Below are 12,953 nucleotides of genomic sequence, written 5' to 3'. Positions count from 1 at the left end.
ATTAAAAACAAAAAACTGAAATACCTTATTTACATAAGTATTCACACCCTTTGCTGAGACATGAAATTGAGATCAGGTGCATCCTGTATGCATTGGTCATCCTTAAAATATTTCTACAACTTGATTGGAGTCCATCTGTGGTAAATTCAATTGAGTGACCATGATATGGAAAGGCACACGCCTGTCTATATAAGGTCCCACAGTTGACAGTGCTTGTCAGAGCAAAAACCAAGCCATGAAGTCGAAGAAAATCATTTCTGCAGGGATCCTGTAGGGATCCTGGCACGATCCCTACGGTGAAGCATGGTGGTGGCAGCAACATGCGTGGGGATGTTTTCAGCGGCAGGGACCGGGAGACTAGTCAGGTTTGAGGGAAAGATGAACGGAGCAAATTACAGAGAGATCCTTGATGAAAACCTTCTCCAGAGGGCTCAGGAGCTCAGACTGGGGTGAAGGTTCACCTTCCAACAGGACAATGAAAATAGCTGTGCAGCAACGCTCCCCATCCAACCTGACAGAGCTTGAGAGGATACGCAGCGAAGAATGGAAGAAACTCCCCAAATACAGGTGTGCCAAGCTTGTAGCGTCATACCCAAGATGACTCAAGGCTGTAATTGCTGTCAAGGGTCTGAATACTTACGTAAATGTAATATTTCAGTTTTTTATTTTACATAAATTAGATTTTTTTTTCTAAAAGCCTGTTTTTGATTTGTCATTATGGGGTATTATGTGTAGATTGATGAGGGAAAAAAATCAATTAATACATTTTAGAATAAGGCTCTAACGTAACAAAATGTGGAAAAAGTCGAGGGGTCTGAATACCTTCTGAAGGCACTGTATTGATCTGTTGGGACGGTATGGAAATTGGAGTGGGTCCAGGGTGTCTGGGATGATGAAGATGATGTGTGCCATAACAAGCCTTTCATAACACTTCATGATTACAGATATGAGTGCTACAGGGTGGTAGTCATTTCGGCATAAAGCCTAAGAGTTCTTGGGAACACGTGATGGTGGTCAGCTTAAGACATGTGGGGATTACAGACTGGGATAAGGAGAGGTTGGAAATGACTGTGAATATGCCTGCCAGCTGTTTTGCGCATGCTCTGAGAATACCGTCCAGCCTGCGGCCTTAAGATCACTCAGTTCTCTGGGTCAGTGGTGGCCCTCACGCATGGCCCTGTGTTTTATTGTAGACGCGTGCATAAAATGCACTGAATTTGTCTGGTAGAGAGGCATCATTGGGCCGATCATGTCTGGGTCTTCCTTTGTTATCCGTAACTGACTGAAGCCCTTGCCACATGTGACGTGCATCGGAGCCTGTGTAATATTATTCCTCTTTATTCCTGTATTGTTCTTTTGCTTGTTTGATGACTCTGTGAAGGTCATAGTGGAACTTATTGTACTTGTTCCTGTCCTCGGCCATAGCCTCAGAGTGGGGACAACGTCACCAGTGCATGTCCCAATGAAGCCGGTGATGGAGGTGGTTAGCTCATTGATGTTATTGTCTGAGTCTCGGAACATATTCCAATCAGAGCAAGCAAAGCAGTCCTTTAGCATAATCTCTGATTCTGATGACCATTTCTCAATGGAGCAAGTCCCGGGTACTTCCTGCTTCTGCTTGTAAACAGGAGTTTGGAGTCATGATCTGATTTGCCGAATGGGGGACAAGGGAGGGCCTTGTATGCTTGCTTGTGGGTGGAGTAACAGTAGTCTTGGACTTTATCGCCCCTAGTGGCGAAGGAGACATATTGATGGAAGTTGCTTATGTATAGCCTCTTGCAGTTTGTTAAGTGTCAGCTTGTTATTTTTCTTTTCCTGAGGTGGTATGCATACAACCGTTACGAAAAGCTGAAAAATCTGAGCTGAGAACTCACTCGCGAGGTAGAAGTGTCGGCTTTTTACCATCAGGTATTCCAAGATGTGTGAACAATGGGTCAAGACTTCCACTGCGCTCAAGTCAGCACACCATTTGTTGTTGTTGAAGAGGCAAACCCCTTCCCCTCTCGATTTCCCTGACTCCACTATCCTGTCCGCTCAGTGAATGGAGAATCTGTAGAGTTGGATAGCCATGGGGGATATCTTGTCCGAAAGCCATGTTTCAGAAAAGCAGAGAATATTGCAGTCCCGTTGGTTGCAAATCCGCGATCGGAGGTCATCCTTCTTATTATCAAGTGACTGGCCAGTAGAATGGAGGGAGGAGGTGGCAGGTTTTCCCTTCGCCTTAACCCCGGCAGGACTCCTGCCGTTTCCACTTGGAAACCCCCAAAATTGGGTAAAAATGACAGAAAGAATACAGGGCAGATGATTCAAATTCAAAGTTGAAACCAGAATTGAGGTAAGTAACTGCCGAGTTATTGTTAAAGTTATTGTTGGTTATAAGAAATAGCGGATACAGTTTGTGAAAATAAAATAAAAAATAAACGGCAAAAGAATCACAAAATAGCAAAGTTAGGTCGGAGCTAACAAAGCCGCAGCCGTACAGTACAGTGCCATCTCAGAATATTAACTGAGCTACAGAGGACCATGATCTACTCCTAATGTAACCGTTTGTTCATTCTATTCTATGCTCTAGATTTCTCTCCATACTGTACATCTGATTCATATCATGGGTAAGTTGAGCCTTGTATTTCACTTTTATGACATCAATAGGAAAGCAGGAATCCATGCAGTTCTGTTTCCCGTTTCTTTCCCTGTTGTCAGTGCGCTGTAACAGACGATAAGGCCCAGACGTCAGACACTTGCTCTCTCCTCTCCTCTCCTCTCCTCTCCTCTCCTCTCTCAGGGGAGAGAGACATAGGGAGCGCTAGCCAGCTCTAGCCACACAGCCAAACCAAACAATCTTTCCATTCTCATTTCCCCTCCAGATTCTGAGAAGGAGCCATCAAAGATTCTGAGAAGGAGACATCAAAGTGTGTTGCAGCTGATACTGAAGCCTACACTGAGCAATTGTATCATTTTTGTCTACTATCTTGTAATTACAATGGCATGACATGTACTTAGCAAATCATTCACTGATAATGTGTTTTCCCCCCTCTAGCAATCAACTATCTGTTTATCTGCCACGTGTCAAGAGTTGCAGCTCTTCCTCCTGTTTGCACATGCATCCTATGGGAGCTGCGGAAGTCGCAACATTTTCTGATTTCACCTCTCTTCCCTGTGAGTGAGAGGCTGACAACTGCACATTCCAGCCTGCCATGACAGTGTGTGACTTATTTCTGACTCCTGCGTTCTTCATGTTGACACCTGACACCCTGGAGCCCCTTTTATTTGTTTAGTTTAACCAAGCTGTCATCATGGCATTCATTTGAATGTGTGTATGTGTGTAGTGCAGAGAGGTATTCACAAATCAATTCCAATGTTTGAGGTTGTTGGCTATTCTTTCATGCTTCTGCCCTCAACCTTGACATAACTCAACCTACAACTGTGTGACCTGGCCTTGGAGACAGAGCCTGTTCAAGACCCAGCAACAGTTTACTATATCACACAGATAACCATAGGTGCTTCCTTTGTCTCTGAATGAATGGGTCAATGATAAAGTGCTGTAAACAGTCAATAGAACTGTACCTACAGTAGCCTATTCAAATGCCACTTGAAATAAAATCAGTTCTCCAATTATGATGAACATTTTAAATGAATTCTATGATGATACTATATTATATTAATTATTAACGTTTCATGTAAAATAGATGCATGTTCCATGATAGAACACAATTACATTCGGTTTTTGGCCTATATATGTAATAAATTGACAAGTATTTGGCAACTTTCAATTTTTCCCAAAGATATACTATTACAGCCTTGTTTATTTACAATGTATCCCTTCTCCCGTTCCATGAATAGCTGCAGTCAAGGCAATAATCACAGCAAACTTTCACAAGGCAATTATTCAACTGTAGTAAATAATAACATACCAAGCATTGTTCCAACCTGTGTTATGTAATTCCCCTCTGCTGTTTAGAATCTCCAAAACAACAATAGTCCTACATGTGCTCCCTTACTCAAACGAATATCAGAGGACTGCAAGAAGTGACAGCCAGTTGATTTCGTGCCGTTTGCTCCATGACCATCATTTTGAAGCGAGAGTGAAAACGAACCCCTTGACTCAATGGACCCAAAGCAACGATTGACTCACTCGCTATCCAGCGCCACCTGGATTCCAGGCCAGTACTGCAGCATCTCCTTTCCTTCCGATTCTCCAATGTCCACAGCTTGGCCGGAGCTTGTCGTCTTCCCGGCTCCATTTCCACCGGATTTTTAACGCTCCTACCCGTCTCAGATCAAGACGAGACCACGCCAAAGGTAAAGAAGAAGCTCCAATGATCCGGGAGAGTCTAGGTTAGGCGGAGAAAGATCGTCCTTATTTGGTGTTTTCAGCGCTGTCGTGTTAGAGGGAGCTTGCTCGGAACTGACTTCATGCATCAGTTGGTACACCATGCTGATACTGGAGTGTCTCCTACCATAACAAACCTCTCCGTTCTACAAAGGATTCTAAGGTCGGATTCGAACCATTTATCGTTCCTTAGGATGCGTCAAATGACTTATAATCAATATGCTCATATTCGTCGGGTATATACGATTAATGTTCTCCTAAAGTGGGAGAAACATGCTGTGTTTTATTTAGCTCGCCTGCATGCCTTGCGAGCCCCCCTTACTGCAAATAGGTGCAATTATGTTTTCCCTGCAGCTCTTCATTCGCATTCTCCCAACCTATATTCGTGCGCTGGTGACTGTATGCTGTTTGAGTGTTCTGTGTTGTTTTCACCTATTGCTTGGCTTTTGACAGATAAAGCTCCCGGGATCTCACCACAAAACGAAGGTAGCCTAGTAACGTTAGTCAGTAGTCACAATGACTGAATCCGAGCCTGCTTTTATTAACGACAAGGCTACAAATGAGCTGCGATAATGTAGCCTAACAATATTTGCACTCGTGTTACGGTTCTGTGGGGGGGATTATTCAAAGCCAATTGGACCGAGCTAATGTAATGATTTGGTGCTCCTTATCTAACCATCTAGCTTGCTATAGGCGTGTGGTGTGACCATTATGGAAACATCGTGAACATCGTTTGTCCTTCAAAATGACAGGAATTTTAATTAAGTACTCTAATGGATTTGATTTATAAATAGTCTATAGCTATTGTTTATAAACAACTTTTGATGAATAGACGGTAATGTTCAACATCCAACCATGTAAGTCGACAGCAGGACACATACTCTGAGAAATTAATAATAATGTAGGCTACGAACCAAAGACCAACCCACAAAGGGGTCTACCAGTCCAGAGAATTATGTAAAGTTGAGGTATGATAACCTACCTGTCTGATGAGCAGCATCTCTCTCTCTCTCTGTATGTATGTATGTATGTAGGTATCCCATTGATAGATCCAATTAAAAAGTGTCTATCTTTTCTTCTTTATGGGGGGAAATATATGCCCAGTGAAAGGCTATATGTCTATAGATGCTAGCCTATATTGCATTGATCAGTTTGATAACTTTTCTGTCGTTCGTTTTCAGGGGGAATCAAAATGTCCAGTGAAAGACAGGGGCGGTCAGATGACGAGAGTCCAAGCACCAGCAGTGGTAGTTCTGATGCGGACCAGAGAGACCCGGCGGTACCGGAGCCAGAGGAGGCGGAGGAGAGAAAACAGCAGCCCCCCACACCTCCTCAGCAACAGAAGAAACCCACCAAATTATCCAGCAAGACTACCGCCAAGTTGTCCACTAGTGCTAAAAGGTAATGTCTTCATTATCATAATCACTGTATTCTTACAATCAGGGATACTGTAGTCTACATGATCCTTCTGTTAAACTGAGTAGCCTAATGAATGATTTATGGTTAATTTATAATGCTTTAATCTTTTGAGACACAAAGGAGAGATATTTATTTTTGAATTATTATTGTTCCTGTGCCAAATAAGATTGTTAAAAACTAAAGCCATGCAAGTACATTATCATAGTAATGCCTTTATTTGGTTGATTGGTCTATTGTCGCTGGATATGCATCGTTTGTCAAGTTAGGCTACAAGAGCAGAGCAGGACTTAATATTACTTGTTCACATCTAACTTAGCGTATCTGAGGATAAATTGTTTTTGAGTTCACATACTTGTGATGGTTGAGTATTGTAAAATAGGTGTTTTCACGCTCACAGTTGATGTCTTTCCTGTGTTGCAAACTGTGTTAGTTTGGTTGTAGAAAACTGTTTCTAAGTTTGGGGAGAAAATGGTCAAAAAGATTTTTATGACAAATGTCCTATTCCTCTTATTAGGCCTATGCAACTATATTTAGTGTTGGTAAGAGGAGAATGATCACTTTAACGTCCAACTAATAAATATAAAGCAGTTGCATGCAATTTTATCTGAGCCTCAAAAAGAAACTGACTTGTCTACACGATAGTCTTAAAAAAATGTATCAAGTACTAACAGTAGATGAGAAAACAAATGTATTGAGTACTAACAGTAGATGAGAAAACAAATGTATCAAGTACTAACAGTAGATGAGAAAACAAATGTATTGAGTACTAACAGTAGATGAGAAAACAAATGTATTGAGTACTAACAGTAGATGAGAAAACAAATGTATTGAGTACTAACAGTAGATGAGAAAACAAATGTATTGAGTACTAACAGTAGATGAGAAAACAAATGTATCAAGTACTAACAGTAGATGAGAAAACAAATGTATTGAGTACTAACAGTAGATGAGAAAACAAATGTATTGAGTACTAACAGTAGATGAGAAAACAAATGTATTGAGTACTAACAGATGAGATGAGAAAACAAATGTATTGAGTACTAACAGTAGATGAGAAAACAAATGTATCAAGTACTAACAGTAGATGAGAAAACAAATGTATCAAGTACTAACAGTAGATGAGAAAACAAATGTATCAAGTACTAACAGTAGATGAGAAAACAAATGTATCAAGTACTAACAGTAGATGAGAAAACAAATGTATCAAGTACTAACAGTAGATGAGAAAACAAATGTATTGAGTACTAACAGTAGATGAGAAAACAAATGTATTGAGTACTAACAGTAGATGAGAAAACAAATGTATCGAGTACTAACAGTAGATGAGAAAACAAATGTATTGAGTACTAACAGTAGATGAGAAAACAAATGTATCAAGTACTAACAGTAGATGAGAAAACAAATGTATCAAGTACTAACAGTAGATGAGAAAACAAATGTATCAAGTACTAACAGTAGATGAGAAAACAAATGTATCAAGTACTAACAGTAGATGAGAAAACAAATGTATCAAGTACTAACAGTAGATGAGAAAACAAATGTATCAAGTACTAACAGTAGATGAGAAAACAAATGTATTGAGTGGCAAGTATGTCAACATCCTCCCCTTTTCTCCCTTTACACACCGTTAATAATGCTTTAGTAACAGCAATCTACTCAGCTCTCTGTTTAAAGGCCCTGTCAAATATACCCAAGGTCCTCCCCCCTCCCTCTCCCTCTCTACCTCATTTGCATATAAGCTTTAAAAGAAAATATTTTGTGCTAAAAGTGACTGGAATGGGTGGATGAGCGGTGGGATGGTAGGTGAGGGGGCTAGCTTTGTGCTGGGGGTGAGAGGGTTGTGTTGGGGTAAACGGACAGGGAGTAACGAAGGAGAGAAAGTTTTGCTGTTCTGGGCTTCGGGTTCTGCCTGGGAGAACAAAGAGGAAGCAGCCATGTTAGCTGTGCTGAGCGGAGAGAGGGAGGGGGGGGGGCGTGCAGTTAGAGCATCGCTGGTAGAGGGCAGTGTAAATCTCTAGTCTCGAGCTGTAAACTCTCTTCTCACAGCTTCTCTTTTCCTCTCTCATTTCTCTCTCTCTCTGACAGCAAAGACCACGATAGAAACAAGTCTGTTGACTTCAAAGTGTTTTTAGTGTGTGTATTGTTCATCCCTCCAGTGTAGTGCTGTACATTCTCCTCTCACAGCCCTCTTCTCACAGCTTCAGCACATGTCTCATTTCTCTTCCACAGAATCCAGAAGGAGCTCGCTGAGATCACTCTAGATCCACCACCTAACTGCAGGTATGGCAAAGATTTCATATTCATTTATATTCTCAGTTTATGCTCTTTTTGTTGATAAGGCTTAAAGGCGTCAGCATGCTTCAGGTCGGCTGGCGCCTAGCCGAACTGTGCTAGTCGAACTGAAGGAGTGTGCCTGCATCCTCCCTTAAAAGACCTTCGCTTGAAAAATGATTCCTCTTCCTCAAAATAGTCATAATTAATCTAAGATAACACAAGAAATCTGTCATAAATTTTGCAGTTTTTGCCGAAGAGATCTTAGTCGTGCAATTTGACATCTAACTAAAATGGGTATGAAAACAAGTCGTCCCCCGTTGAATGACAACAAAGACTTTATTGAAGAATTTCTACTGTTGACCAATCACCGAAGAAGGGGAGTGGACTTAGTCTCTGAACTTCGACTTGCCTTCAGAAAAAATGCTGTGTACCCGAACAGCCGTAAAAACCTTAACCGAAGTCCAAAACGAACAATGCTAGGCTTCAAAGCAGAGACAGAGAGGAAAGTCTGGTGTGGTGGTTTTTGATGTGTTAAATCATTTATGTTTAGCTATGGTCTTTGCACTGTCATGTTTTTTAATAATGCAACAGATGCTGCATTTACACAGACTGTCTTATATTCCATCTTTTGTAACGGGGTTGACATAGATTTGTGTTTATAACAGAGTTGACATAGATTTGTGTTTATATCGGAGTTGACATAGATATGTGTTTATAATGGATTTGACATAGATTTGTGTTTATAACAGAGTTGACATAGATTTGTGTTTATATCGGAGTTGACATAGATATGTGTTTATAATGGAGTTGACATAGATATGTGTTTATAACAGAGTTGACATAGATATGTGTTTATAACAGAGTTGACATAGATATGTGTTTATAATGGAGTTGACATAGATATGTGTTTATAACAGAGTTGACATAGATATGTGTTTATAACAGAGTTGACATAGATATGTGTTTATAACAGAGTTGACATAGATATGTGTTTATAACAGAGTTGACATAGATATGTGTTTATAACAGAGTTGACATAGATATGTGTTTATAACAGAGTTGACATAGATATGTGTTTATAACAGAGTTGACATAGATATGTGTTTATAATGGAGTTGACATAGATATGTGTTTATAACAGAGTTGACGTAGATATGTGTTTATAACAGAGTTGACATAGATATGTGTTTATAATGGAGTTGACATAGATATGTGTTTATAATTGAGTTGACATAGATATGTGTTTATATCGGAGTTGACATAGATATGTGTTTATATCGGAGTTGACATAGATATGTGTTTATATCGGAGTTGACATAGATATGTGTTTATATCGGAGTTGACATAGATATGTGTTTATTATGGAATTGACATAGATATGTGTTTATATCGGAGTTGACATAGATATGTGTTTATAACGGAGTTGACATAGATATGTGTTTATAACAGAGTTGACATAGATATGTGTTTATAACAGTGTTGACATGGATAAGTGTTTATATCGGAGTTGACATAGATATGTGTTTATAATGGAGTTGACATAGATATGTGTTTATAACGGAGTTGACATAGATATGTGTTTATAACGGAGTTGACATAGATATGTGTTTATATCGGAGTTGACATAGAAAGGTGTTTATATCCAGACTGTATCACAACCGGCTGTGATTGGGAGTCCCATAGGTTGGCGCACAATTGGCCCAGCATCATCAGGGTTTGGCCATTGTAGGCCGTCATTGTAAATAAGAATTTGTTCTCAACTGACTTGCCTAGTTAAATTAAGGTTACATTTTTTTTTTAAATGACAGAGTTGACATAGGTATGTGTTTTATGAAACAGATGTGATGCTGCAGATTCAGTGTAATTATGTTTAATTAGTGAATGTATGATTTTATGTTTTTGATGAACGCAGAGGAATTTTGCTTTATATTCTTTTTACTGTTCGTTTAATGACACATGTTTTTGGGAGGTATTTTTTGTGGTTTGTTTGTAAAGATTCTTGAAAGCCATTTTGCTAGTCTTGAGTCTCCTGTAATTGAATAGATGTCATGCAACCTGATAAACTTTACAATACTTTGCTTACTGGGGTGGGCAATCATTCTTTAATCAAACCAGTGTTGCATAGATACCGGCAGAGGGTATTTTCACTGTTTTTTAATTGCATTTTAAATGTTTACAACCAAGGAGAAATTACACACAGTGACCAAATGATTTGGATTGCATTGAGTTTGAGTTATCCCTCCAAATATGTGTTTCATTCATGAAGTCGGTTAGCTCTAATGACTTTGACCCTGGCCCGGGATTTTCCTTCTAGGATTTATTCATGAAGTAGCACTATGACATATGGTCTTTGTTTTGTTCTCTAGACCCGGGGTTTAAAGGGGGGTTTTGGCATTCTTTAGACTAGCCCCTTCACCCCTCTATTGGGCTGCAAACATTAATTATTTCCTGTTAAACAAACCTCACCGTGCCCACTGACCCTTTGAAAGGCCCTCTCTTAAGACGCCGTGTGATATGATTCATGTTGCAACAATATCACACTAAGATTCGACATGAATTCCTTTGACTCCACATTTGTGGTTTTAAATTGGAAGCAGTTAGTGTGTGGTGTCATAGACGTGGATGTAGTTTCTGCTACCTTTAGTCAAGAGCCATTTATCAGAAACTACTTTGCACAAACATTCTGTTGTCTAAAAAGCTGATGTTGCATGTATGCATCGGTTAAGTTAACCTTCGCCATGCAATACTTCCTTACTAAGATGCAGCTCAGGTCACTGTATCCCTGTGAGGACGTGGATCATGGACCACTGATCAGCAAGATGTGGCTTAATGTCTGTGGGTGAATGTGTGCTCCTTCTCCGCTTCCTGTTGTGGTAATGCGGTATTGGTGAGCTCCAGCCCACACCGTGTGTCTTCTGAATAGAAAACCGGGGGATCAATATCGTGTCGCGGCACGACTAGGGGATTCCTGAGACAACGTTGATAATGGTCATTGACAATGCAGGGATTTGATGGCCTTTCATGGTCTGATCCTCTGCTCTGCGCTGTGCACTCTCAGAGTAGAAGTGCTGATGTAGGATCAGTTTAGCCTTTCAGATTATTATGGCTATCATAAAATGGACAGGGGGGCCCTGATCCTGTTCTCAGCAGAAGGAGATAATAACCCCACAATGCCTATATATCAGCTCCATCCCTGGCTCATGATTTCCCTTTCAATTAGTAGGACAGTCAGTCAGTCAGTCTGGTTGCATCCCAAATAGCAACCTATTCCTTATATAGTACACTACATGTGAGGCTCTGGTCAAAAGTTGTTTACTGTATAGGGAATAGGGTGCCATTTGGGATGCAGACTCGGTCTCCGCAGTGTGTTGTTTACCTGGAGGCTGCCTGGGATGTTACATTAATTTGATGATAATGCATCACATTTCAGCAGCACTGCCTGGCCTGGACATATCATGGAAAAGAAAAAAGGTACCTGGATCTGGTTTCAGTTGTTTGACCTAGCCTGATTCACTGTTGTCAGTTCGGTTGCATTATCAACTATCAAGTAACACACATACCCACACACACAAATCTGTCATTGTGCCCATGAGCAAGGCACTTAACCCCAATCGCTCCAGGCGCTGGACAATGGTGAACCTGGCCATGACCCCACTCCCAGCAGGTGTCTCAGGGGGAGTTGGGATTTGCAATGAAACACATATCCATTACACTCTTGTACAAGTGTCCACCCACAAGTGTGTAACTGGACAAATATAAGCACCCCCCAAATTAAATTATTATAATGACTAATCTAAGTGCAAGCTCACCTGCAATTTTTGTTTTATTTATTTTATTTCACCTTTATTTAACCAGGTAGGCTAGTTGAGAACAAGTTCTCATTTGCAACTGCGACCTGGCCAAGATAAAGCATAGCAGTGTGAACAGACAACACAGAGTTACACATGGAGTAAACTCCTGCAATTTGACACTAAGAAATACAGACTTAATGGACTGAATGCCATTCTTAAACAGACTAATTCAAACATTGTCTGTGTTCTGCTAGTCCACAGTGGCCAGTGACTCGTTCCCTCTAGGAAAAATAAACATTTTATATTATATTTTATTAATCATTAACCCAAATACTTATTATACCTGATGGATGAGGGATATCCTGGTTTCTATGTCCCTGTTTATGCTGATAATATTATATAATAATGCAGACATACCGTATATTACCGTCCAATATCATCCAATATTTCCCCACTGAGAAACACTAATATTGTTTGTCAGACCACACATAAACATACATATTTATGATCAAAGGACATACACTGAGCTCGAAAAGTATTGACAATTTATTTCATTTTTGGGGCTCTGTACTCCAGCAAATGATACAACGACTATGGGATTGAAATGCAGACTGTCAGCTTTAATTTAAAGGTATTTTTATACATATCGGGTGAACTGTTTAGAAATTTCAATACATTTTGTATATAGTCCCCCCATTTTAGGGAACAAAAGTATTGGGACAAATTCACTTATATGTGTGTTAAAGTAGTAAAAATGTAAGTATTTGGTCCCATACTCATAGCATGCAATGACTACATCAAGCTGTTTGCTGTTTGTTTTGGTTGTGATCCAGATCATTTTGTGCCCAATAGATATTCAGGGTAAATAATCTATTGTGTCATTTTGGAGTCACATTTATTGTAAATAAGAATATAATATGTTTCTACATTAATGTGGATGGCCGATTAATTAGGGCCGATTTCAAGTTTTCATAACAATCGGTAATCTGCATTTTTGGACGCCGATTATGGCTGATTACATTGCATTCCACGAGGAAACTGCACGGCAGGCTGACCACCTGTTACACCAGTGCAGCAAGGAGCCAAGGTAAGTTGGTAGCTAGCATTAAACTTATCTTATAAAAAACAATACATCTTCA

At 40.0% G+C, this 12,953-nt stretch overlaps 1 protein-coding gene across 2 annotated transcripts in view; it reads left to right on the top strand.

The window, feature by feature from the left end:
* The first annotated feature begins 4,141 nt into the window (after positions 1–4,141).
* Positions 4,142–12,953, top strand: part of LOC124046979 (ubiquitin-conjugating enzyme E2 E3) — a 69,131-nt gene continuing 60,319 nt past the window's right edge. Inside the window, exons 1-3 of one of the 2 annotated variants that reach the window (XM_046367732.1) lie at positions 4,142–4,299; positions 5,512–5,731; positions 7,979–8,029. In XM_046367732.1, the coding sequence (XP_046223688.1) occupies positions 5,523–5,731; positions 7,979–8,029 (260 nt within the window). In that variant the 5' untranslated portion in view covers positions 4,142–4,299; positions 5,512–5,522. Of the gene's footprint in view, positions 4,300–4,375; positions 4,494–5,511; positions 5,732–7,978; positions 8,030–12,953 lie in introns of those variants that run through there. The other variant, XM_046367739.1, reaches the window with a different exon arrangement.

Source organism: Oncorhynchus gorbuscha, linkage group LG01 (assembly GCF_021184085.1).
Source record: "Oncorhynchus gorbuscha isolate QuinsamMale2020 ecotype Even-year linkage group LG01, OgorEven_v1.0, whole genome shotgun sequence".
NCBI lineage: Eukaryota > Metazoa > Chordata > Actinopteri > Salmoniformes > Salmonidae > Oncorhynchus > Oncorhynchus gorbuscha.
This window is presented reverse-complemented; position numbering and strand designations above follow the sequence as displayed.